Genomic DNA, 27,098 nt, shown 5'->3' on the forward strand with positions numbered 1-27,098 from the left:
ATGCCAGCTGGAAATATGATATAGCTATCCAAACTATTTTCCTACCCACAAATTATCCTCTCCCTTTTATAAGTGTGACTACATTCTACCTTCTGTTCAAAACATCGTTTATCACAGAACTGTAAAAATTGAGGGCACAGCAAGCCTCCTTAACTTCCACAAAGCCCAACATATCCTGTGCGGCAGCCCACCGCCCTCGGCCCCCGGTGCACCCCATCTTTGTCTCTCCCAGGTCCGGCTCTCCCTTCCCGTCTCCCTCCTCTGCCGGGTCCTGGGCTGTCAGCGGAGCCGGAAGGCGCGGGCGGCCCTCCCTCGCGGCGCGGCCGGCCCGATTCCGGGAGCAGGGCCGGGCCCGCACTCGGCGGCCGCACGCGCACTTCCCGCCGCGCGGGCGCTCCGGCGCAAGTTCCCAAACAGCCCGAGAGCGCCGAGATCGCCGTGATTCAGCAGCGGGCCGGGCGGGGACCGCGGGCCGAGCCCGGAAAAGGTCACGGCGACGCCAGGGGCGACGCCCGGCCTTCAATCCGTACGCCCGCGCGGGTGCGGCCCGGGCCCAGCGGCGGCGGCGATTCCTACCTCTGCGGCTCTTCGGAGAGCTCCGCTTGCTCCGGGCGCTGGCTCGCTCTTCCTCAATCGCAGCTGCTATCTCGGGGTTGTCTTCCCCATTGTACCAGACCAGGAGCTCCTCGCCAGGCGCGATTGGCTACAGAAGAGACGAGACAAGGTGTGAACCAATCAGAGAGGCGGTTGTTGACGGGGGCGGCGCAGCACGGCGACGGGCAGCAGCGGCTCGCCGACCGCAAACAGCTGTCGGGAGGGCGCCGCCGCCGCCGTGGGCGCGCACGGAGAGGAGGCGCGGCCAGGGAGCGCGCAGGGAGGAGGCGGGCCCTGGGGCGCGCGCCCGGACAGGAGGAGGAGCCGCGGCCCGGGCTAGCAGAAAACTCATTGCCTGGCAGGGCCAAGGCAGGACACTCAGGGCAAGCAGAGGACCTGGCAGCTTGTCACAGAGGATCGCAGGAGTGCGTGTACCCAGCTGATCTGGGACTAGTGCTCAGCCTCCATCACCAGATTCTTACAGCTAGCTCCAAACCTCATGCCACCCACGCAAGAGAGAAAATAAAACATGGGACCATTTTGCCCATGAAATTCAAGTGGATGAGAAATTTAAAGGGCCATTAAGAAGCAAATGGCATGGGAAGGAGTTAGCAGCATAGTTTCTAAATCCAAGCACAAGTTAAGCAGAAACGCTCTGCACCTCCCCCCCCCCCCCCCACCCCGAGACAGGGTTTCTCTGTGTAGCTTTGCACCTTTCCTGGAACTCACTTGGTAGCCCAAACTGGCTTCGAACTCACAGAGATCCGCCTGGCTCTGCCTCCCGAGTGCTGGGATTAAAGGCGTGCGCCACCACCACCCGGCACACTCTGCACCTTTATCCATGCACGCACCCGCTATTCATAATTACAGAAGGGCTTAGCTCAGACCTAACCTCCTCAAAGCAATCACCAATCAGCTCAGGCCTGTGAAAACATATCAAGAGTATACATCACAATTTCTAGTTACAGAAATGCCTAAGAATACCTCCCAGGCATTATGCTCTTAAAACATTAAATTTTTCAGTCGCTCCTGACACCACCATACAACTACACCTGAAACATCCTGAAGAAACATTTGGAGTAGAAAAGTGAGTCCTGCCGGGCAGTGGTGGCGCACGCCTTTAATCCCAGCACTGGAGAGGCAGAGCCAGGCGGATCTCTGTGAGTTCGAGGCCAGCCTGGGCTACAGAGTGAGTTCCAGGAGAGGCACAAAGCTACACAGAGAAACCCTGTCTCTAAAAACCAAAAAAAAAAAAAAAAAAAAAAAAAAAAGTGAGTCCTAAACAGAACTGGGGAGGTGGCTTATAGCTTCATTCACTCTTGGGGATGTATCTGTTCAGAAAGTTCTAGTAAAAGCCCATCTAAACCCACATGCTGACACAGATGATCGAAGGAAGACAAATAAATGGGAATGTTCTTAAAGTAGAACCAGTGGGAATGAGGGAATTATAATAATCTGTATCACAATCATCAACACAGATTGATCCAGACAAGACTCCCCAGTGGACATAAGGGTAATAGGTCAAAGTCTGAGAAGTACCAGAACATTTGCCTCTGGTCAAAATTCTCACCCCACAGGGCTGGAGAGATGGCTCAGAGGTTAAGAGCACTGGCTGTTCTTCCAAAGGTCCTGAGTTCAATTCCCAGCAACCACATGGTGGCTGAAAACCATCTGTAATGAAATCTGGTTCCCTCTTTGGGCCTGCAGGGATACTTGCAGGCAGAACACTGTATACATAATAAATAAATAAATCTTTAAAAAAAAAAAAGAAGAAGAAGAAAATTCTCACCCCACAAACAGCTCAATCACAAAGGGAGGAACTGTCTTTATAATGAGTCAGATGGACAGCACCTGTCTCCTGAGACTATGCACAGAGAACAGATCACTTCTGGGATGTCCAGAAGGCCTAAGTGAGATCTAATCAGAAGCCCAAATTGCTTCTCCTCAGCACTAAAATGTTATCAAAGACCAAAGTACTGCCCAAATGTGATGGCTACTCTTGGTTGTCAACTTGACTATCTGGAATGAACTACAATCCAGATATGGAGGGCACACTTTTAATCCGGATCTTGAGGCAGGAAGATAACATGCCTTTGATCTGGATCTTGAGGCTAGAAGACATAAGCTTTTGCTTTTGATCAGGATCTTGAGGCAGGATGACACACTCCTTTAATCCAGATCTTGAGGTGGGAAGACACATCTCTAATCTGAGACACACCTCTAATCTGAGACACACCTTCTGCCTGCTAGCCCTTGTCAGCCCATCCATTCCTTCACTGCATTAGAGCCTACTTTGGGACTCCAGCACAGACATGAGCCTTGTGGACTGAGTAACTACTAGATTCTTGGGCTTTCCATTCACAGCTAGCCATTGTTAGACTGCAGCCTGTAAGTCATTCCAATAAATTCAGAAATAGATACAGATAGACAGACAGACAGATTGATTCTTTCCCTAAGTTCTATGACTCTAGAGGACTCTGACTAATACACCAAGCCTAGGAGACAAATGAGAGCCAGAATTCTTTTCCTACAAGGACATGACTGCAACAACAGATACAATCTTGGCTGAGTGGACAGATCGGCTAATACAATACTTACTGCCCAGATGCTGGCTTCCTGATGCGCCAGTGTACTGTGGCTATGTAAGAGTTCGGTCCTGTGGTTTTTGTTCGTTGTTTGTTTGGCTTTTTTGAGACAGGGTCTCACTATGTAGCATGGGCTGGCTTGGAACTCTCTAGGTAGACCAGGCTGGCTTTGAACTCAGAGATCGACCTGCTTCTACCTCCCAAGCACTGGCATTAAAGGTGTGTGTACCACTCAGCCCCTGTTTTTGTGTTAAAGAGGAAATTCCATCAGTGATGTCAGTTTAAAAATAAAATGGTCCCTTACTGCCACAAGCTCCTAGTTTAGATAGCATGATTTTGCTTCACTATCTATACAGAATTCCCACTATTTCAAATACTCAAGTTGTATAAAAGAACCAGCCTGTTTACTTTGTTCCTCCAAAAATAGCTAAAATCTGCCACTTTATTGTTTTTGAACCAATATCTCAATATCTCATATCCTTTCTTGCATCAGGTAAACTTAACCAAAAACCCTAATTTAACAATCTATTAATGAGCTATAAAAAAAAAAAAAAACAGCATCACAAATACCTTTTGGCACTCTGATAAGCTAATCTGTTTTGTTTGCTTTTCAAAATTAAACTGTTTGTAGAGCATGTAAATTTTAGTTCATTTCTCTTTTATGCCATACACTTATGAAATGGTATTAAACACTATTTGAAATGATTAGGATTCTAAAAAATAGAAAATAAAAGCAAATTTTTAAAGTAAAGGGGAAAGACTGATGACAAACGGATGCTCACCATGCATGATCTTCAGTCAAGAGCATCATCAGAACACAGGCAGGCTAGAAGCCACCATGAGACACTCAGGCCTCTAAGAACAAGAGTGCCTGGTCTAGCTCCTGTTTCCTTTTCACTGCTCTGCGGGCATCAGCAGAACTAGTTGTACTTCACGATGACATGAGTTAGACATCTGCACAGGGCTAGGGCTGAAACTCTGTGCCCTGTGTTTGACCCCCTAACACCAACAGATGGAGAGGGTGGGAATCGTACAAACTCCTTATACGGAAGGGCACTCATGTCTGTTCAAGTTATTCTTTATTGCAGTACACAAGAATCTGTGTACTGCAAATCAAATAAAAAAAGTAACTTAAACATTGATAGACATGAATTATTGAAGGGAAGCCTGGTTTGTTCGGTACTGAACGGCTTTCAACACTGTCAGTGACTGAGATATTACTATACTATGGAGCTACATACTAACAGACACTCTCTTACAAAAGAGAAAAATAATATTTTTAATTTTTTTCTGTACTCCTTAGCATTTTCAAGATTTCTTACAACAAATTCCCATGCAATTCATTTACAAAGCCTGCCTTAGGGGTTGGGGGTTGGGGATTTAGCTCAGTGGTAGAGCACTTGCCTAGCAAGCGCAAGGCCCTGGGTTCGGTCCTCAGCTCTGGGGGAAAAAAAAAAAAAAAAAAAAGCCTGCCTCAGAGAATGCTGAATCCTGGAGAAAACAGGTGATCACTCTTGAGGGACCCAAAAGGCTGCAAGCATACCTGAACAACTACCAGAGGTCAGGACTGTAGGTATGCAGAGATCAGAACTTATGCCCTGCCAGTGTACTCATTAATTCACACTTGGAGTAGGTATTAATCCTCTACACTGATCCACTACATATTGGCTCGTCTACTGTTTATAGCAACTGTATGAATTAGTTTTACAGGTTAAACATCTACTCCCAATACAAAAATCTGAAACCCGAAAGGCTCCAAAATTTAAAACTGTTGAGTGGTGACTTGACCACCACAATCAAAAGCAGGATCAATAGTGCCCCTGTCTGTCTGTCTGCTTATCTCAGATGTATCTGAGACATAAGTGGATCCTGTATTTAGATGTGTAGATCCCCAAGAACTAAGTGTATGTAGATGTTCAAAATACAAAACACTGGAACTAAACAGTCCAACTAAGGAACACTCGACCTATAGTTACCTCCATCCTGTCTCCCCACACAGCTGCCCCCATCTTGACTTGACACTGCCTGTGTCACAGCCACTGTCCCCACAGGATTCCACCCTGCCAACAGAACCAGATGTGTCTCCTGCTTGAGATGTATTTGAGAAACAGAATGAATCCTAAGTGGCATTTGGAACCAAGCAACAGAGCTACTAGAACAGCCTGTGACTACAATCCAGCAGAAAGAAATGAAAAACAAAGTTTTGGACAGCCTAAGTATGAAAATGAAAAAAAAACCCAGAAATCTCCAAATCCTGCAGGACCTGGAAGCCAGGATTAGCTATAAACAAGTCACATGCAGTCCAGTTATGTGGCAATGCCAGGAAAATACAATGGAGGAAAATTAACAGTCACATGCTACCACACCTAACTCAGGACACTGCCTGAAATGCTCAATAGTTTTCAACTCTATAAAGATTTAAAAAAAAAAAAAAAAACAACTCTATAGACTTGTCCGCCAGTCTGTGACATATAATGGAACCAAATGAATGAAGAGCTATTTGTTTGTTACAGCAATTTGGACAGAGGTATTTTTCCAAAAGAAGCAACCACCATCTTTCTTTCTAACCCCAAGATTCCATTCTAGAACATTCCATGCATGGAATGTAGCTCTGTCTGCTACAGAAACATGACCTGTGAAAGCAAGAGAGGGAGACAGAACTCTACTCACCACCAAAACATGCTACCATGAAAAGCATCCTAGCAGTAAGATCCTGAGTGCAGTGAGTGCCTCATCAACAGCTCTGAGCATGGCTGTCTTCTTAATCTCCGCAACTAATGTCCCCAAGATGTATTTGGCAGGAGGAAGAAATATATCCCAAATTCTATCCTGAATATAAGCGAAGGAAAGGGAACGCTAATCCAAAGCTTCATGCACACTGAACACTATGAGTGTGCTTTCTGTTAACACGCACCACCAGGGTACTGATAGCTACTCACAGTGGGATAAACCTGCCAGACAGTTTCAGTGCATCTGTGCCAGAGGAGGGGAGCAGCTGCCATAGATAATCAACAGTATCAAGAAAGATGCAGTCTGTAATTACTCAACACAATCTTCCTGCTCTAGCTCCCTGACACATGCAAGGCCTCAGCAACCATGTATTTAACACAGAGCCTTGGGTGCATGGATGAACCACTTCAAACACAATCCATTCCAGGTCTGTGAAGTTGTTCTTGTCAGTCACAACTAGACTGCATTTAGAGAATGCACACCGAGTAGCCAGGAGTAGACTAACAGCAACACTGTTACCTTTAAGGTTTTATAGTAAATGGCTCTGTTGATTTCCAGTGGAAATAAATTCTGCTCTTCACCTGAGCAGGCCCAGTTCACATAGCGCAACCAGTTGCCCTTCTCCGGGTCAGTGGCATCAATGCACATCCACCCCAGATTTGGGTAGTACACCTGTGAACGGAGAAGAAGCAGCTTGTATTAGGACAGGGATGCCTAAAAATAGTGTCATCTTCAACTTTCCAAACAGCTGTCTTCACTATACACAAGCACTCTACATACAGCATTTCAGAGAAGCAAGATAAAGAAACAATACAGAAAAATACAGGCAGGAAACAGAAGCTGTAAAATCGTATTCATTCTTTAGGCTTGTTTTCTCCCCCAAATATAAGAAATTGAAGTTCATATGCTTGATCTACAAATGTTTCCTGTACATGAAAACAGGTTTAAACTACATGTTCTCAAATGTGACTTAGCAAAATGCCCTTCTAAGTATTTTGCCAGTCCAGTCCAGGCCTGTACTGCTTGGCTACACAGTTCCGAAGTCGTCTTTCTAGCATGATTTACGAACTTCACAAATGAGCACACATTGTGAATCACCATGTGAGTGACAAACCACAATGGTTTTATAAACCTCACTGTCCCTTAACACCTACACCACCCAGCACATGTGTCAGAAGTAAGGTCCAGCGAACATGTTAGTGAAGTTCTGGGATGCTGCAGAAAACCCAGGACACAGGATCTACTCTCTTAGGAAGCTTCCCTGGTCATCCATGCTTGCTCCTCCCCTGCGATGCTGCCAATAAACACTTAGCCAGTCATGCCTTTATCGACTCTGCAAGGAGTTTGGAGTTTATATGAGCTCATATACACGTTTATTCTGCAAAACACCTGAGTAGACACTGAACTAGAACTACAACTAGTCATTCTTTTTAGGAAGAAAGAAAGGATTCTGGGTGTGCCTCTCTTTCCCACACACACCTTGACTCCTTCCACTCATTCCTTTTTTTCCTCTCCCACCACATTAATCACCTTTAGTTGGGTGACGTTCCCTCAGATCAAAGCTCCTGCTCTCAGCTGATGGCTGGGGTGCTGACTTCCTGATCAAACCTGGGCCCCTGAGCCTGGGCTCTAAGTCTGACTCTCACCTTCCAAGACACGGACACTACATAAGCCTCCCACTCTGTGTCAGACCTCATTTACTATTTTCCTCTTCCACATGTGGAAATCAGGGCTTGAAGGTGGAACAGCCTTCCTTTCTAAAGCACTTGACTGGAGGAAAGACAGTCTTAAGCCCAGGCCTGTTTGACCTCCATTATGTGGCTGTTTCCCTGACTACCTGATCACCCTAGGTAAGATAACAGGCTCTTCTCTTCCCACCAGCACCTCAGCCTCCTTCAGCTCTTCTAAGGGTAGACACACACACACACACACACACACACACACACACACTCTCTTTCCTCTTCAAAACAGAGCACCTCTCAAATGGTATGTTATGAAGAGGCAGTCAAAAAATTGTTAAACACAATACACAAAACAACAAAAGCTGCTTTCCAATGTTTAAGAGCTATGACTGTCCCACTTGTCGGCACAATCAAATATGGAAAGTGAAGTCAGTGATCCATGAACATTGCCAATCTGCTGGTTAGTCCACTAACTCACACAGGTATTCTTAGTCCTTTTGCCCCCAGGCTCAGAGATAGTCTTTTTTTCTTTCTTTCTTTCTTTTTTAAGTATATCAGTAGACATTGGGGTCCTACTGGATCACTACCAACACACTGGCAGTATCACCAGGTATCAATACAACTGCAGAGACAGCAGCAGCACCAGGAAAACCCACCAAATAGATGGTGAAGGTGGCAGCTTGACTATCCATCTGCTTTAATAACAACTCAGGCTCTGCTGGAACTTCCTGGATCTTGAGTCAATATAAACCTTTACCAAAAAAAAAGGGTTCTAGTTGAGTGAGTTCTTTATTTACACATACCTCATTGTATCTCAATGGAAATAAGGCATCTTCTAAGGCACAATGGTGTTCATAAAGGAAAAAGTTCAATAGAAAAAGATGAATACAACAGAGAGGATTTGAGAAGGGTGTATTTGTTGCGGGAAGGGAGGATTTTGTTTGCTTTTTTTGTTTTGTTTTCTGAGAGAAGGTCTCACTCTATAGTGTACCCATACATATACAAATACATTGCTGAGTGAACGAAGCCACTTATTGCAAGAATGAACTATTTATTTTTAGCCTAAACATAAGAATATATGAAGAGAAAATAATCTAAAACTAAACATAAGAAAATGTCATTAATGGTTTTCTCTGAGAAAATGGGATTATTCAGTATTCTTTTCTTTGGCTTATCTAAACTTTCTGCCTTTCCTCCGCTAGTGTGTCATTTACACCAGGGTCGGGGTAGAGGAAATAAAGAAGGTCTACATCTGCATGAAGTACCAAGGTCTGCTGGATGCTAAAGGAAACCACAACTTTGTTACACTTAAAAAAAAAAAAAAGCTGAGTTTGGTGGCACACACCTTTAATCCCAGTATTTGGAATGCGAAAGCAAGCAGATATCTGTGAATTGTCAGCCAACCTGGTCTACATAAACCCTATAGCATGAATCTTTTTTTTTTTTTTTTTAAAGACTTATTTATTTACTATGTATACAGCATGTATGACTGCAGGCCAGAAGAGGGCACCAGATCTCATTACAGATGGCTGTGAGCCACCATGTGGTTGCTGGGAATTGAACTCAGGACCTCTGGAAGAGAAGTCAGTGCTCTTAACCTCTGAGCCATCTCTCCAGCCCCCTGTAGCATGAATCTTAAAAGGTCTTATTAATAACAACAACCCTGGAGCCAGGTATTGGGGTGAATGCTGGAAGATCAGAGAAACAGAACAAGCCACAGCTACCTCACCTTGCCAATTCCTCAGCTGATCCTGTTTCCTCAGACTGGAAGCCTCTGAGTCCTCATCCAGAATGAATCTCAGATGAACTGCTGCTAAAAGCCTAAAAGCTTAACCAGCTCTAGTTCCTGGTCCTCACGCCTTATATACCTTTCTGCTTTCTGCCATCACTTCCTGGGATTAAAGGCGTAAGTCACCATGCCTAGCTGTTTCCAGTGTGGCTTTGAACTCACAGAGATCTGGATGGATCTCTGCCTTCAGAATGCTAGGATTAAAGGTGTGAGTGCCACCATTTTCTGGCCTCTGTATCTAGTGGCTGTTCTGTTCTCTGACTCCAGATAAGTTTATTAGGGTGCACAATATTTTGGGGGAACACAATTATCACCACACCCTGTCTTAAAAAACATAAAAATTTAAAAAAAAATGTGTAGTGTTCTTATTTTTATTGAGCTTTAGTTTGTTAGTGGGGAACTAAGATGAGAATATGATTTGATACAATTCCCATGTTTGCTAGTCAAACATCTGTTTCTAATCACATTAAATTCAGTGACTGACACAAATATCTCTAATAATGTAATAAAATTTTGCTTAACTGCTATTTGCTAAGCTACAACAGTGCCACCCATCATCAGACAAGAGTAGTGAAAAGCCAGTGACCACCAACTAGGATCACTTCAGTCACAAGGCAGGCGACCCTCCTTCCCTAGATCAAACCCAACAGAGACACTGAAGAAGTCTATTTCCACATCTCCATAATGACCAAGAAATAGTTGGCTCACCTGATTCCAAAGGCTCACCTGAATCAAAGTCTTTATCCTGATGCAATCCATAAAGCAGCCCCCTCTACCAAGCTGGGGTGCCAGAACAAGCTGACTTCCAGCCCTCATCATTCAACTAGAGAGGAGGACTGAAGAGAAGCACTGTGTGCCAACTCTGGGTAGGCTGGGTGGCCTACAAATTATTTTTGTTCAATCTTTGTAAGGGTCTACAGAATAATCTATAAATATTATGTCTTTGATATTTAAAATTTTTTATATATGTGTTATGTGTTTGTGTTTATGAGGAAGGTGTGGGTCTGCACATGAGTGCTGGTGCCCAAAGAAGCTAGAAAATGTCAGGTCCCCTGGAGCTGGAGTTAACGGAACAGGGTCTAAGTCCTCTGCAACAGCAATATATGCTCTTAACCACTGAACCATCTGTCCAGTCCCTATGAAATGTTATTAAGTCCCTTTTACAAATGAAGAAACAGCAGATGGGCAATTTTAGTACAATAACCAAGCCACTAAAAATACAGGCAGGACTCAACCTTGATCTTCTCATTTCTCCCTTACAGCCAAATGAAACAGTTAAGAGACAGGGAGCAGGGAGGGAGAGCCTTAACTAAGATCCCTCTTTATAATCCTTCTTCTGCTGGCTAGGGTGTAACTCATGGTAAAGTGCTTATCCAGAGGGCTGCCCCAGGTGTCCCCTCTAGCAGCACTAAACGAAAGGACACAGCTTTCTTCCTCCTCCTGACTCCTCTAGGTTAGGGTTGTGGAAGCCATTCCTGTTTCTCACTGAACAGACTGGGTGCTAATTCTTCTTCAAGCACAGCATAAATGTCCTGTAACTTAATTTTAATTCTATTTAATCCAGTCATTTGATTAAAATAGTTTTAAAATCATCTAAATTCAAATGCAGTACTCATGCCCATTGGAATGTGACACACTCAAAGTCACATCTCTATGCCATTTAAAAAAAAGAATTTGCAAAGAACAAGCCACATTATATCTTCCCTTAATTATTTACTTATTATTCTGTAAGCATATTGGTTAACTTTGGAAGTTTAAAACAAAACTCTCATTAACTTTCTGAAGCATAGCATCATTCAAACTCTCAACTGTTCACCTACAACATCCTAACCCAGTAACAAAATCAAACAGCAAATTACCACAGACATCACTGACTGGAACTGAAACAAGGCAATGAAGAAATCTCATGCTAGGTCAACTCTCATATCAAGTTGAGTACTATACTTGATTAAACCAGCTCTCTAACATTACAGCCTACAGTGACAAAACCGCGTCCCTGGGCTATTATCTAGATTTCCCTACAGTGTAGGTACTGAGTGTTTCTAACACTTCACAACAAAGACAGAACCTCTCCTGGAAACCAGGTTCCCACATCAGCAGCCCCAGCCTGCCTACACTGTGGGAGACTCCTTTCCATACCTCTGTATCTTCTCAGAGGATTTGTTGTTAAACTTCAGCATGATGATCTAAACCAGCAATTCTCAACCTGTGGGTCAAGACCCCTATGGGGGGTCAAATGACCCTTTCACAGGGGTTGCCTAAGACCATCAAAAAACAAAGAAATTATGATTCATCACAGTAGCAAAATTACAATTATGAAGTATCAATGAAATAATTTTATGGTTGGGGATCACCACAACATGAGGAACTGTATTAAAGGGTGGCAGAAATAGGAAGGCTGAGAACCATTGATCTAAACTGTTCTACACTTACTCACAGCTACAATTTTTAACATGTTTTTATCCTCTACAAGATCAAATGTTTTTCTTCACTGTTTAGGCTCAAATAATATCACTGAGTTAGAATCATCTCTAGCAACTAATTTTATAAATATCATTGAACCTACAAAGTTATGAAGACAGAAAAGAGAAAGGTAATCTCACTTTGGTATGAAAAGGTAATAAATATATCTTCACAAGTCTTAAAGGATTTTACTAATACTACTCATAAAAATATCCCATCTTTGTGACATGTTCAGCCCCTAGTTGTACTTTAGTTACCAGAGCTGGATGCCTGCAGGTCTCATTATGGACAAGCAGACTGCTGCCCTGCAGAAGTAACTTTCTGGGAGCTACAGACAAAAGGTATCATCATTACTCTTTTATATTAATATAAATAAGTAGATAGATAGATAGATAGATAGATAGATAGATAGATAGATAGATAAATAAATAAATAAAACACTGATTGGCCGTTGGCTAGGCAGGAAGTGTAGGCGGGACAAGGAGGAGAATAAAGCTGGGAAGTGGAAGGCTGAGTCAGAGAGACACTGCCAGCCGCCATGATGACAAACAGCACGTGAAGATGCCGGTAAGCCACGAGCCATGTGGCAAGGTATAGATTAATAGAAATGGATTAATTTAAGCTGTAAGAACAGTTAGCAAGAAGCCTGCCACGGCCATACAGTTTGTAAGCAATATAAGTCTCTGTGTTTACTTGGTCGGGTCTGAGCGGCTGTGGGACTGGCGGGTGAGAGAGATTTGCCCTGACTGTGGGCCAGGCAGGAAAACTCAAGCTACACTACTCCACTCCTCAGATTACTCTAGAAGTTCAAGGGCTTCTAACATGTTCTAAACATTCTACACTAGAGAAATAAGGTCTAACCGGTGCTTGCACATCTTAACAGAAAAGGCCCACTTGTCAGAGGACAATTCCTAGATGTGGGCTTTTTGTACTGGAAATTCTAAAATACAAATGTAAAATGTGAAGAGCTTGGCTTCTTAGGCCCTCAAAGCCCAGCCACTGTCCATCTCTTGAGCATGCTTATGACCCTCTTTTGAAATTACTGGGAGTAGGTCTCAGATCTATAACTATATAAATGTTTGTGGGAAATCTTCCAACAACAGATGCTCTAAAAAATATAAACTGCTTTCCAGCAAGTCCCTAACCAAATTCTAGTAGGTAAGCAAAATAGTTTATTCTTGTTCTTAAATCAGAATTTCTACCCATGACCATGGGTAAGAATTCCATAAACTCCTAGAAGTGCCATCCAACTTTTCCTGGTGTGCAGTTCTATGCTTTCTGCGCAGACATGCAGGAGGGTGCTGTGGTCTGGGTGTACAGTCCTCTACAGGATGCTACTGAGAAGTAATGGACCTTTGAGATGTGGGGCCTGGTGGAAGGTCCTTAGGCCATTGGCACCATGCTCTCAGAAGGGACTGTGGGACCCTGCCCAGCCCTCTGTTTCTGCTTCAGTCTGATATAGAAAATTTTGGCTTCTACATGTGCTACAGCGGGGATATGCCACTGTCACCAGAGGCCCAAGCTGCAGGACCACTCAATTTTGGATGGTCACAGATAGAACTGTGAGCCAAAACAAACCTTTCTGTACTTCAGATAAACTGTCTTTGTTAACAAAGGGTCTACACCACAAAATGCTGTCTATGGCTTTTGCTATAGAAAGAGTACTGACAGCAACCTAGATGCTTAATTTGGTTCTGACTCCAGATGTAACAGCTTGAGGGCTTCAAGCAAGCTCCTGAGAATCCAGACTCATTATCTATATGAGTCTTATACTCCAGACCAATGACTTTCATGCAACAAGGTCAGGAGTTTATAGAACACGTTTCTATGCCATGATCAATGCTGAAAAACACACAGAAAAGGCTTGACTACATAATAGTTAACCTGTTTGAAAAGATTTAATCCTACATACTTCAACACCCTCATCTATCTTGAAACTCCTAAAACAGCAGATGATTGGCTCTGCTGTTACTATGACAACCATTTCTCCAGTTGGAATACCAAGTTTTGCACACTGCTATAACCCATTCACAGTAAACTTGAAACACTAGACAGTTTCATATACACTCCTCTGGCTTCCTCCCCTCATAGCCAAGACACAGGAAACTTTCTATAAAGAGTAAAGTGAAAGTATTTGGGAGGACAGGAAAGATGGCACCATAAAGAACACCAACTGCTCTTCTAGAGGACCCAGGTTCAATGCCTAGCACCCACATAGTGGCTGTAACTCCTTTTCCAGAAGATCTGACATCCTCTCTGGCCTCTGCAAACACTGCACACACATGTTACAAAGACACTCATACTTTTTTTGTTTTTTGTTTTGTTTTTTTGTTTTTTTCAAGACAAGGTTTCTCTGTATAGCTTTGCACCTTTCCTGGAACTCACTCTGTAGCCCAGGCTGGCCTCGAACTCATAGAGATCCACCTGCCTCTGCCTCCCGAGTGCTGGGATTAAAGGTGTGCCCCACCACCGCCCGGCACATCCATACTTTTTTTAAAAGTATTTTTGGCCTTACAGGTCTTACAGCCTGTTGCCACTGTTCAACTCCACAGACAGGAGACCCATGAACGTGGTTGTGTTTCCTCATGAACTGAAACTTCGACTTCGTAACATCTTCATGTGCCACAAAGTTTAAAACTATAAAGATGCTTCTTAGTCTTCAAGCTTTAAGATACAGAGTGCAGGCTAGATCTAAAGACAACCTTTCCTACAGCTGCCCTAACAGCATTCTACAGCTAGAGAACAGCAGTGAACATGACTAGCCTTTTCTGAAAACAGGCTCTGCAGAATCTGCTGGCAGCTTCCAAGTGACATCCAATTACAAGAAAGGACACTGGAACAGGCTGCCATTGCTTCAAATGACATCCAATTACAAGGACACAGCAAGCACTATCAAACTCACACACTAACATTTATTTTACTCACAATGCTGCTAACTTATTAAAAAGCGGGGAGGGGGGTCTGCTCCTTTAAACAACTGTATGAAAATCTTTGCACTATGCAGAGGCTCTTCTACTTCTCCCCTCTGTCCTCTAGACTCAAATTTATTGCCGAGATGATCAAACCACAAACAGAAGCAGTGATTGCTGCTCCCTTAAAAGAACAGAGTTTTTTAAGGCAGTTAAAAAGATAACAATACTGGGTTTCAAAGGCCTAGAAAAAAAAAGCATACTCTTGCTGGTTATACAAATCATCACAATCTTTCTAAGGGCTTTGGGGCAAAACTGACCAAAACCTACAGAAGTTTACATAACTTTTGATTTAACATTTACACTTCTAGGAATGTATCTTAAGGAAAATATCAGACAAGTCAGCATATTGCATGTATAGTGAGTTTATACTTTGAAGAACTGTACATACTCAGCAAAAGATTACAGCTATTTAAATGTCCAAAAGAAGGTAAATCATGGATGGCATGCAAACAAAATTATGAGCAGCCACAGAAAAAATGGCATGCGCCAAGTACTTGGCAGACAAGTCCCTGACACATTGGTAGGAAACAAGCATATTACATTCCTATACAAGGTGCAGGAACAGGCACTAGTGTGAGAGACAAGGAGAGCAGAGGCATTAGGCAGAGAAAAGACAGCTGCACTACATGAGACTCTGACCAAAATAACTCCTTATAAATTTAGTAAATTTTAAATGTAGTTAAAAGTGTTCATAGAGATGCCTGGGTGTTGGGAGTTTAAGTGAATTTTAATTTTTGGTAAGCTTTTTCTGTACTGTCCATACTATCATAGTTTGTGGTAAATGTATAGTTTTTTGTTGTTGTTTTGTTTTAATTACATTTATTTGTGTGTGTATGCATGTAAAGTCAGAGGACACTTTAAGAAGTCAGTTTTCTCCTGCCACCATGTGAGTTCAGTGATGGAATTCACGTCATCAGGCTTGATGGCAGCAACTTCACCCAATGACGCATCTAGTTGGCCTTGTTTAAAATTTTAAAAGTTATATGCTGAGTTGGGTGACACATGTCTTTAATCCCAGAACTGAAGGAGCAGTAGCAGGAAGATCTTTATACATTCAAATCCAGCCTGGTTAATCTAGCAAGTTTCAGGGCAGTCAGGCTATACAGACCATTTCAGAATAAAACATTTTTTAAATACTTATTAGAATATATACCAAGGCCGGGCGGTGGTGGCACATGCCTTTAATCCCAGCACTCGGGAGGCAGAGCCAGGCGGATCTCTGTGAGTTCGAGGCCAGCCTGGGCTACCAAGTGAGTTCCAGGAAAGGCACAAAGCTACACAGAGAAACCCTGTCTCGAAAAGCAAAAAAAAAAAAAAAAAAAAAAAAAGAATATATACCAAGAATAAGCTAACACAAACTATGATTGTTAGGTGATAACAGCCTTTGGATGCAGGTTTAGTAATAATAACAAATGTCTCACTCTAAGGGAAATGTTGGTGGTTGGAAAATCTGTGGGTATGCAGAGTAGGATTCTTTAGTCAGAGTAGGGATGGCTCCCAAATGCACGTACTGTATAGAGACACGGGCCTTAATGGGATGTCCAGACTGGGGCAGCTCTGGCTCTGTGAAAGGATGAATACAGGTCCTAAAAGGGTTTGAGGCCACAGCTTCCATCTCTGGCTCTGTCTTGATCTGTAATGCTTTCCAGCATGTTATACTAGATCAAGAATCCCCTCACCAGATATGTATAGCTCTTCGATGGCCTTCTTGGCCTTCACAGTAAGTTTTTGTACTCTATCCTGGCTGTGGAACTTTATCAGAGCAGCACAAAACAAATTAAGACAGAAACTATTGCCACTTTCCAATCAATTCCTTTCTGAACCTAACACTGGGAATAGTGGTCCATGCCTGTCTTACCAGCACTCAGGAGGTTAATGCAGGAGGAACTGGGTTTGAGGCTAACCTGCAAGCAAGGCTCTGTTTCAAAGCAATACAAGTAAAATAAAAGAAGCTACTTTTAAAGGATTATTAGCATAATTCTTATTCAGTTAATTCCAGAAAATCTGTTTATTAACAGCAATCTGAGCCTAAACTTTTCTTCCTTACAAGGAAAAGTCAATCTTCACAAGAACAAGATGATAAACTCGAACCTGACTAAAAAGAAGTGGTACTTTCATAATGAGTTACAAACTGAAGCATGTGTATGTAAAAAATCTTAAACTATTAGAACTAGGATGTTGCATGTGTAGAGGAAAATGGGTCCCTAGTATCTCATGGTTGCAAATCATAACCAGCAAGTGACTCTCAAGCCCTACTAGGTGTGAATTTCAATGTAGATGATAACTCCCATAAGACATGAGTGGTGGTTTATAGAGCCATGTCCAACATCAAACTGTTACACTGAATAGAAGGTACCACTGACTTCACTTTAGCAGTAATGGCGTTTATTCTACTCGGCACTGTACATACAGTATGTTGAGTAAGCATGTGACCCCTGATATTCCTCACTATGATTAATGCTAACAAGGTCAAACATGCCTGTTAGCTTCTTTTGAAAAACTTTTCAAATTAAGAATGTGCTTTATTTGAGAGCAATATTTGTACAGGCATACATTTTTAATGACACAGTACTATAGTAATGAAGACTTTCTGTGACCAGACAGTTTTTCTACAATTACAAAACTCTTTCACCTCCAAACAGTCCTGATTCTTTTGGTAAATCCTTGTTTCCTAAAGCCCCCAGGGTTCACTGTCAGACACTATCACAGACAACAGACTCATAAGAAACAAACACAAAATGATGAAACTGTCATATCAAACTATAACCTTTCAGTCTTAAGAGCTCCCACCCTATGCCCTGAGCTTGGGGGGGGGGGTGCCCATACATTTTACTGTCAGGCTTTTATATGTCAACAGGTATGAAACAGATGTGATTCCTTCTCATTCAAAATGGAACTTGTAAAGGAGTCATTCCCTGAGGTGCTTCCCCAGGCACTGACCTGCAGAATCCCATGCAAAACCCAAGAACATCATCAACACATGTAGTCACAAGCATCCTAATGAAATATTTTCAGCCTACTTTTTAAACCGAATGCTTCACAGCCCATAGGTTAGGTAAGTCAGGAAGCTAGTGTAGAAGCAGGACCTGGCCAAGGCAATCTAGGAGAACATGTAAAACTGTCCTATTGATCCTAAGAGACATGGCTCTGACTACGCCTTCCCTACTCAGGCCTGGGCCTGCAGAGCAAGGGCAGTTCTTCCTTTTCTGGAAGCTTCTATAAAAGGCTGCCACTGCCCTGCTTTGTCCTCCAGGGCTGTTGAAAAAAATATGAAATAGAATGAAAACCTTTTGCAAAATTAAAACTTCAGGGCTGGACAGATGGCTCAGTAGTTAAGAGCACCAGCTGCTCTTCCAGAGGACCTGGGTTCAATTCCCAGCACCCACATGGCAGCTCACAACTGTGTGTAGCTCCATTTCCAGGGTATCTGACACCCTTAAACTTGCAGGCAAACACCAATGCACATGAAATAAAAATAAATATATCATTAAAATTTCAATGTAAATGTGTTACATTCTATATATGTTTAAAATATTTCAGGGACGAAACTACTTTCTAACATGCAGAAAGGAATCTAATACTGTTCTTGGCAGCCTTTGAAGTATATTTTGTGGTGTCTATCTGTGTCATTTGTAAAATGACAGGCTACCACACAGGAAGTCAAGGTCTTAGGTGCAAGGCAAAATGCCCTGGACAAGGAATAAAAAAATAGATGTGACATTTACAATCAAGAACATCCTAGCAGCTTCAAACTACACACACATATGCAAACAACAGTCATCCAGAAAAATTAATATTCTCATTAACAAAAATATTTGATTTTTAAAGAACATATTAAAATATTTAACTTCAAAATAGGTAGTGGTTTCTTTAAAATATTTGAAACTCTCTTACCTCCCACATGTATACATTATTCCTAACCTGAGATCTTTTCTTCTTATCACCAACAAATGGCCCAAACTTTTTCCCTTTTAAAATTGGTTTAGTGGCCCAGACACCTAGAAAAACAAAACCAATATTTTTATAATGTAATGTGGTTATTTTAAATATTGAAAGCATTAATGTCATTCAGTTTTACAAAACAATTAAAAAGCAAGGTTGCCCAACAGCCAAGTAACTGTGAGTAAATTCAATCAACCCAAATAATGTCCTCCAAGGGATTCTGAGTTTTCTTCTGTAGTCCCTCAGTATTTTCTAAATAGTCTGTAAAGAATCTGCAATGTTTAATACGTTTTAAAAGTTTTTATTAACTTTTATATGTAAAATAGACCATATATAATACAATCACAAAACTTGAAAATTAACATAAGAAACTGTTGGAGCCCACTAGGTTTCCTAGTGGCTGTTCCCAGCAGGACTGTATGGGAGGTTGATTGGACCACGGGCCTGGGTACCAGGTGTTTGTAAGGGTCTAACTAGCAAGGGGGAGGTCTTTTGCTCCACCCCTTGGCACTGTTACAAATAGACCTTTGGAATAAAGTTCTGGGCTGGTGGATAAGGATCCAGGCCCACCCGTTTTCTCTATCCTGTGTTTTCTCTCAGTTTCCCTCCTCACCACCATTTCTAACTAAATCTCTTATCCCTCATTCCTCAAGAGTTTCTGGGGTAAGTAAGTGTGGGGGCTGGTCCCCCACAAGAAACAAAATACAAATGGAAAAAAACTACAAATAACTTAAACTCTTCATTGTCTATCTACAGATTTCAAACAGTCCCTACTAAACATAAGTTGTTTTTATAATGGTTAGGACTTGGTTTTTATTAATAAATACTTTCAAAGTTGATTTGCCTAATTAGAGTGGAAAATTCTTTCCTCTCTCATTAGCTTCGTGAAACATAGCTCATGGGACAGCTTGCCTTCCAGAGTGTCAAACAGTCAACATACATGCTCATCCACAGCATCCCTTAGGATTATTTCTGTCTCTTATTCACCTATCATGAAGCACCCAGATAGGATAAAGGCACAGTCAATGGAATGGCAAAAGCCCAGGAGTCAAGGGAATCACATATTCTGGACAGGATCCTTCATGTAGAAGACAAGAGGTGGAGGCTGGCCCCGTCATGTGTGGCTAATACGTATCCACTCCACTCCCACCAAAGACAGCTTGGAACTGTATCTGTGAAACAACCAGTTGGCTGAACAGTGAGACAACCACTTTTGTTCAAACAAGATAATATAAAAACGCCAATGCTCACTAAGCAAATTTCCATGAGAATTAGAAAAAGTGCTTGTCAGAGTCACACATACTCACTGAGCATCAGAAGAGCATCTAGAAGGCAAAAGGGAGGGCATGAGCATGATCTATTCAAGAGTGTGCTCTTACAGGAGTGTGACAACTTACTCTTAGCTTTCTATCTAAAACTTACATCACAAAAACAAATTTCACATACATACAAGCTTGTGTAGTCAACAAGAATTCTAGCCAGCTTATGTTGTTCACTCAGATACCCTAAGGGTCCTAAGTATCTGAAATGGCAAAACAATGGGTAGAGCAGACTCACTATCAGTAACAGGGACAGATATAAAGTGATAACATAATCACACTCAAGGCACAGCGAAATCAGAGGAAACCATCCACTCTGCGTAACAAGGCTCACAGGGATGCAGAGGAGGACACACTGGGACACACAACCAAGGACAGAATATGCAAGTTCACTGTGTGTTTGGGGGGGGGGGGTAGTTTCCTTCCCCTGCCCCCTTTTTTTTGAGACAGGGTTTCTCTGTTTAACCCTGGCTGTTTCAGGAACTCGCTCTGTAGACCAGGCTGGCCTTGAACTCACAGAGATCTGCTTGCCTCTGCCTCCCAGTGCTGAGATTAAAGGCGTCCGCCGCCACCACCACCCTGCTAGTCTTCTTTTATAACCCATGTCCATCCTGGATTCTTATGTGGAAAGTACATATACACCACATAATTTAAGTGAGGGCCAACCTTTCCTTATTTTACATAATGCTTACCTAACATGATCACTGCTCCCAAAGGAAGCAGCCTACTCTTTGCTGCCTGCCTCCTGTGATGAGCATACTCACCAATCCGGGTCTTGTCAACTGCAGATGGTAAAAGCCTCACTTCCTCTGGAAGTCCTCGAAGCACATGTTCAGGTACCCCAGCCAGAGTCTCAGTGGCAGCCACAGACTCAGTGTTCTGTAAGACAAACAGTAGAAGGATCATAGGAAAAGGAAGAAAACCAGTAGTGTTGTTTTTGTTTTGTTTTGTACTGCTTTTTAGTTTCTCATCCAATAATCAAATAATGAAACCTATCTGAAACTGGAGCATGCAAAGCAGACTGGGACAGGTTGTTCAGCAGCTCTGGAGTTGCTGTGCCACTTACTGAGACTCCTAATAAAACACCAGCAACTTGTAAACCAGGATCTATTTTGCTCCAGCCACCTATATCCAGTTTCAAATATGTAAGTCCTTAGCACTACACTGCTCTTTAACTTCTAACAGAATCGGGCAGCAAAGTACACCTTATGCCTGTTTCTAAATCAAAGGCTACCAGCAGTACACCACAACCTTAAAAGAATAATTTTGGCACGCTCCACGAGGGCCATTTCACCTATCAGGTGCTGCCCCACTCCTGAATCCCTCCAGCAACCTGAGCAGCTTGGACATTCCACAGAGATGACAGTTTACTGTTAACCCTCACTTCAAGTGGGGCTTTCCAAGAAGCAATAGCTGATCACTATGTACTAGGTCACTAGACAGCAAAGGCATGATATCTCAGAGTTGACAGGAAATAAAGAATGCTATACAATTAATTCTCAAAATTTAAGCTGGAATTCATCAGAATCTTAAGAAATAAGATTAGTATTAGATGTTTATGTAAAGAATAAGGGGACTGGTGTCAATGAGGAGAACAAGCTTTTAGAATAGCTTGCTGCATAGAAAACTAAAAAGATTACCAAGCCCCTCTGCCCAGAAAAAAGTCATCCAAACTCAAAACTCCTGGAGTTTCAATTTGGAAAAAAACAAACAAACAAACAAACAAAACAAAACCAGGCTGTGGCTGTTTAATAAAAATCAATTGCAGTCATCATGGACTACTCTCTGGCCTGCTTGGAGTCAGCAAGCCCAAGAGGATAGTTACAGGCGTGTCGCCTCTGGAGCAAGGCCAAACTACTAGTGTGCTTGCTTCAGAAGCACAAATACTTTGTTCTGCTCTGACTGACATCCTTTTCAACAAATCATCCAACAGTTTCTAAAAATGGAAGTTTCAAATTGCCCCAGAAAACAGCCTCCTGTACCTCTAATTAGCTAAAAATATGAATAAACTTAGCAGGCATTTTTCACTTCCACATATGGTATTCCCATTTTAAAATGTTTTAATCTATAAGCTGGGTATTATGAATAAGCTTTCTGTCAAAGGAAGAAAAATACTGACCTGACAGTATCCTATACTGTGATTTTTCTATGGTGCCAATAACACCGATAAATACTAGCCAGAATTATGAGTGTATCTGGCCACTTAGAATAACCAATGAGAGCCTTTTTCCTTTTCTAGCTGTGGCCCACCTATCCTCCCCAAGAGGTAGCCCCTTCACACACGTGCCTATGTACACACACACACACACACACACACACACACACACACACACACACCAAGGAAACTGAGGCTTAGGGAAGTGGCCTAAGTTGCTCACAGATGACTCTGAACCCTGGTCTAACTTTGAAACCCAAATAGTTACTGTGGGTTCCCATTAAGACTCACTGGAATCATCTAAGATGCTCTGCTGCACAATTTCCAGACTCCTGGAATAGCAGCAAGAGGTATTGCCCAAGGCAGACATGGTCTTCCACAGGAAATATGTCCCTTCAATGGAGACATGTACTAAAACTCCTGAAATGCCTGTGAATATAAAGGGCTTCAGCAGAGCTGCCTGGGGTTAAGCCTGTTTGGGGTCAACCTGTTACCTGGGTGTGTCTTATGTCTTGCTTTGGTTTTGGTCTTGCTAAGCAGCCTCCACTCAAACTGGCTGGTCTCAATCTCAAGATCTTCCTGCCTCAGTCCCTGAAGTATTGGGATTACGAGGATGAGATTTTTAATGTGGGCTCATCTTTCTAGGAGAAGCTCTCTTTGCTGTCCTGTAGTTTTCTTCAATGAAAATAAGACTCAACTAAGTTCACAGCAAAACTCTCTAGAGCCTGTCAGCCATGGCTTCCCCCTTCCAAGGCCTAACTGCTGGAACATCTCCGTGGCTGCAAACTGCTCAGCACTTTCTCAGAAAAGCAGTGGCTTGAGAAGTAGAAGGCAGGCTCCATCGCCACTTCCCTTGTTTTTTCTTGTAATACGTTTCTAGGCAATTTTTCCTAACTGCTTATATACCATGCTGATTGTGTAGCATAACACTTACTGTGCTGACTGTGCATCCCTGTGAGACTACAGTAGATACAGATGGTGTTTCTCTCATTCCCAATGCTGGAGACTTGAAATATTGTTTGCATTTACATAGGTGAACAAGTATCTGATTCTTTGTTAAGATAACTAATGTAACATCTTTAAAAGAATATATTGTGTGTGTATGTTTGCCTGCATGTATACACATGTACCTGATGTGTGCTTTGTGCCCAGAGGCCAGAAGAAGATTCCAAATCCCTTGGAACTAGAGTTACAAAAAGTTGTGAGTTGTCATGTGGGTGCTAGAAAGTGGACCCAGATCCTCCCCAAGAGCAGCTGTTAACTACTGAGCCACCTCTCCACCACCATCACCCTGACCTTCTTAAGAGGGACAGACTTGAACTAGCAGAGTCATCTCTCAGGACACATTTTTCCATGTGTGTAGTAATGTCTTGAATTTATGTATGATAGATACTCCTTGGGGCTGATCCCACTTGCACCCACACATCTGTAGTAACAAAATCCAAAAATGCTCAAGTTCTTTACATAAACGGCACAGAATGTATATATGCCCTGCACACATCTTCTCATGTACTTTAAACCCACCAAGTATGGGTTAAGCACTATGTAAATTGATGTTAAACCTTATTATTTAGGGAACACGGGAAAGAGAGAATCCTCTACATGTTAAATGCAGAAACAAGTTTGCCTTCCAAATATTTTCAACCTGAACTTTGTAAAGTCTAGAGGTGCAGAAACCCTGGACACTGACTGACTACACAAAAATCCTTTTTATTAGAAAATGCAATTTTAGAAACAAGCAATTTAGAAATAAATCTTTGGAACAAAGGAAGTTTTCTTTAATTCTCTCCCCTACAGCATTCATAAGCTGGGCTCTTTTCTACATTTACTATGACAGTACCAGATACATTTTCATACTCCGAACTGGCTGGCCTTGGTTCTTACATGAAACAATCACAACTGTTTCTCATTTTGGTCTTAATCTAAAAGAAACTACAATAAATATCTACTCAGTACTAGTGCACTGATATATTTCTGAGTCCCTACTGGAGTCCAGACATTTACACATCACATTTACTCCAACAATGCATCTCTGTGGTAAGGAACATCAAAATTAAATGCAAACAATTCCCAATGCTCAGAATCAAAATCAAGCAGTGATGGGATGGGAATAGAGGTGCCACTTCAGAGAAAACGTGCTAGGCTTCAGGTGTGACAAAATGCAAAAGGCAATAGTAGGGACCAAATCATGACTAGGAAGAACCCTGGTGAACTCAGAGAGCAATTAGGCAAAAAAAGGGCCAGTGTGTTCAGGACAGAGGAGATAAAAGTGGCTATTGTAGAATATTACTTTAAGGTGTGTTACTTTTTTTTTTTTTTAACCTCGGAGCTGAGGACCGAACCCAGGGCCTTGCACTTGCTAGGCAAGCATTCTACCACTGAGCTAAAGCCCCAACCCCAAGGTGTGCTACTTTTGTTTATGTTGCATTTGTTTAACTCTGTGCAGCTGTGTTACTTTGTCTGTCTGAAACACCTGGTGGGCTAATAAAGAGCTGAATGGCCAACAGGGAGGCAGGAGAAAGGACAGGCAGGGCTAGCAGGCAGGGAGAATAAATAGAAGGAGAAATCTAGGAGGAAAAAAATTCAAGAAGGAGCAAGAACAAGGAGAGAAGGATGCTATAGGGGCCAGCCACCAGCCACAGAGTAAGCGTGAAAGTAAAATATACAGAAGGTAAGAAAAGAAAAAAGCTCAGAGGCAAAAGGTAGATTGGATAATTTAAGAAAAGCTGGCAAGAAACAAGCCAAGCTAAAGCTGGACATTTGTAACTAAGGATAAGCCTCCATGTGTGATTTATTTGGGAGCTGGGTGGCAGGCCCCCCCAAAAGCCAAAGAGTTAAAACAAACAAGTACAAGAAGAGGCAGCCAGAGCTAAGGCAGGGACAGCCAGAGGTGAAGCCTAGAGAACAACAGCCACCAACATGGAACAAAAGGCAAAGGAAGCAACTGAACACAGCAGAAGCTGTGCTCAGCAAGCAACCCACTGCTTCTTTAGACTCTCAGGCTCCTCCACAGTATGAGCCCAAAGTGTCTATCCTTGCTGCCGCTGAATAAAGGCACATGCCTGCTTTAGGTTTTTAAGGAGACCTCAGTGCTCCAGACTGAAGAAGTTACGGGATTTCCCTGTTTTCCTATGGTAGGGACTCACTCCAAACATGCCAATGCACAAATCTAGGACAGTAAGTGTGGGAGCCCGTTTTCAGGTTCCTCGTGGCTTTACCCAGCAGGTCCGCATAGAGGATGATTAGGGCCACTTGTCTGAGTGCAGGTGTCTGAAATGGTCTGCACTTGGCTGTGCTGGGGGGAGGTCTTTTGCTCCACTCCTTGGTGTCTCTATAAATACCCTGGGGCAGAGACAGTCAGGGCCATTGGAAAAGGTTCCAGGCCCTCTCGAGGCTATCCTTTATTTTCTATCTGTTTATCTCCGCAATATAAATCCTTCTATCTAATATTTCCTGCTGCTCTCACTCAAGAAAACTCTGGGGAATTGTGGGGTTGGTGGATAAACGCCCCACAAGTAAGCATGAAATTTAGTGTGGTAAGTTAGTGAGTTACGTAGTCTTAACTAATTCATTGATTTTTGTTGATTTGATGCCCTCAACTTTCTACTATCTCAAAGCAAAGAGAGCCAATCATCCTCCCTCATCCCCAACTGATGGCCACAGTTCCCCCTTCTTCATTCAATCATTAACAAATACTTTCTGAGTGTCTGTTCCATGCTGGCACTGTGCTGAGTATCAAGGAAACAATGGTTAATAGTGCCAATCAAGGCCTCCTTCTCATGAAGCTCACTCATTGGGGAACCTCTGTTCCCACTGCCTAACACAAGAAACCTTAAAGATGTGATGTTCCATGTCTGACCTTACTGGAAACTGTGAAGAAACACATGCTTTCTCCTGCCATCTGTCCCTTGACCCTAGATGTCTTTCTCATGCTAGATGGATGGGGACCTGAGGGAGGATAAGATTAATCACTCTTCCCTCTGGGCAAATGTGTGCTCAGTGCTTTATGAATGTTTCTTCATTTAATCATCATAACAACCACACAGTCACAGCGAACTCAACAGTGTTTGGAAGAGATTAGACACCACTCCAGGAAGATCCAAAAGGTACTTTTATGACCCATATTTTACAGAGGAAAGTGAAAGCTTCCCATAGTCATAGCCACTGTGTGGCAGAACTAGGTGATCCAAGCCAGTCAGGCTAGGGTGGGGCCACAGGGCAGTCCTGAAGAGTCACTCTCCACACTACACAGTGTGATATTGCAGTCAGATAAAACCCAGATGGTCTCTATTGCTCCAACCTTTCTGGGATTCACAAAGTCAGACCTACTATTATAATAACACCAAGAAAACATCTGTCATTTTTAGCATACACTGTGGAGAGTGAAATTTCCTAGAGGCTGTGAACGTGACAAAATCATTCTGACAAAATGTGGGAATGCTTAATTTCTTAAACTTTTCTGATTTGTGACTAGACGCTGTAGTCTAAAATTATACCAAACCAATCAAAGTTTTGATACTTCCCTAGAGCTATGTGAATGCTACCACTGGAGAAGCTGAGGAAGAAGCCATGGGATGATGCAGCATTCCAAGGTGATGTTGCTAACCTCTGAGAGAACAAACTAGAACAATCTAGGATGCACTGCAGTACTTCAGAGTCCTAAGCACAGTGATCTGCCATCACTGCTGCAGCCAGCCCAGGAGGCACAAGAAAGCAACAGAATAGAGTTCCCCCTCAAGCCGAGGAAAGAAGCCCCACACCACACTAGGACTAGCACCTAAAGGTACCAGTTTGCATTTTTACTGTTGGCCTGTGAACTTCACCAGGATCAGCGAGGCCTCTTCAAGTCTCCACTTTCCTCCCCTAC

General features: G+C 42.7%; 1 protein-coding gene across 1 annotated transcript in view; it reads right to left on the minus strand.

Moving 5' to 3' along the window:
• Window positions 1-27,098, minus strand: part of Prdm2 (PR/SET domain 2) — a 109,594-nt gene that overhangs the window by 53,382 nt on the left and 29,114 nt on the right. The window contains exons 3-6 of the mRNA XM_059255342.1: window positions 20,841-20,955; window positions 18,710-18,813; window positions 6,429-6,581; window positions 577-703 (exon numbers count right to left, since the gene is read on the minus strand). Of these exons, the coding sequence (XP_059111325.1) occupies window positions 577-703; window positions 6,429-6,581; window positions 18,710-18,813; window positions 20,841-20,955 (499 nt within the window). The remainder of the gene's footprint in view (window positions 1-576; window positions 704-6,428; window positions 6,582-18,709; window positions 18,814-20,840; window positions 20,956-27,098) is intronic.

This window comes from Peromyscus eremicus, chromosome 2 (assembly GCF_949786415.1).
Source record: "Peromyscus eremicus chromosome 2, PerEre_H2_v1, whole genome shotgun sequence".
Lineage (NCBI taxonomy): Eukaryota > Metazoa > Chordata > Mammalia > Rodentia > Cricetidae > Peromyscus > Peromyscus eremicus.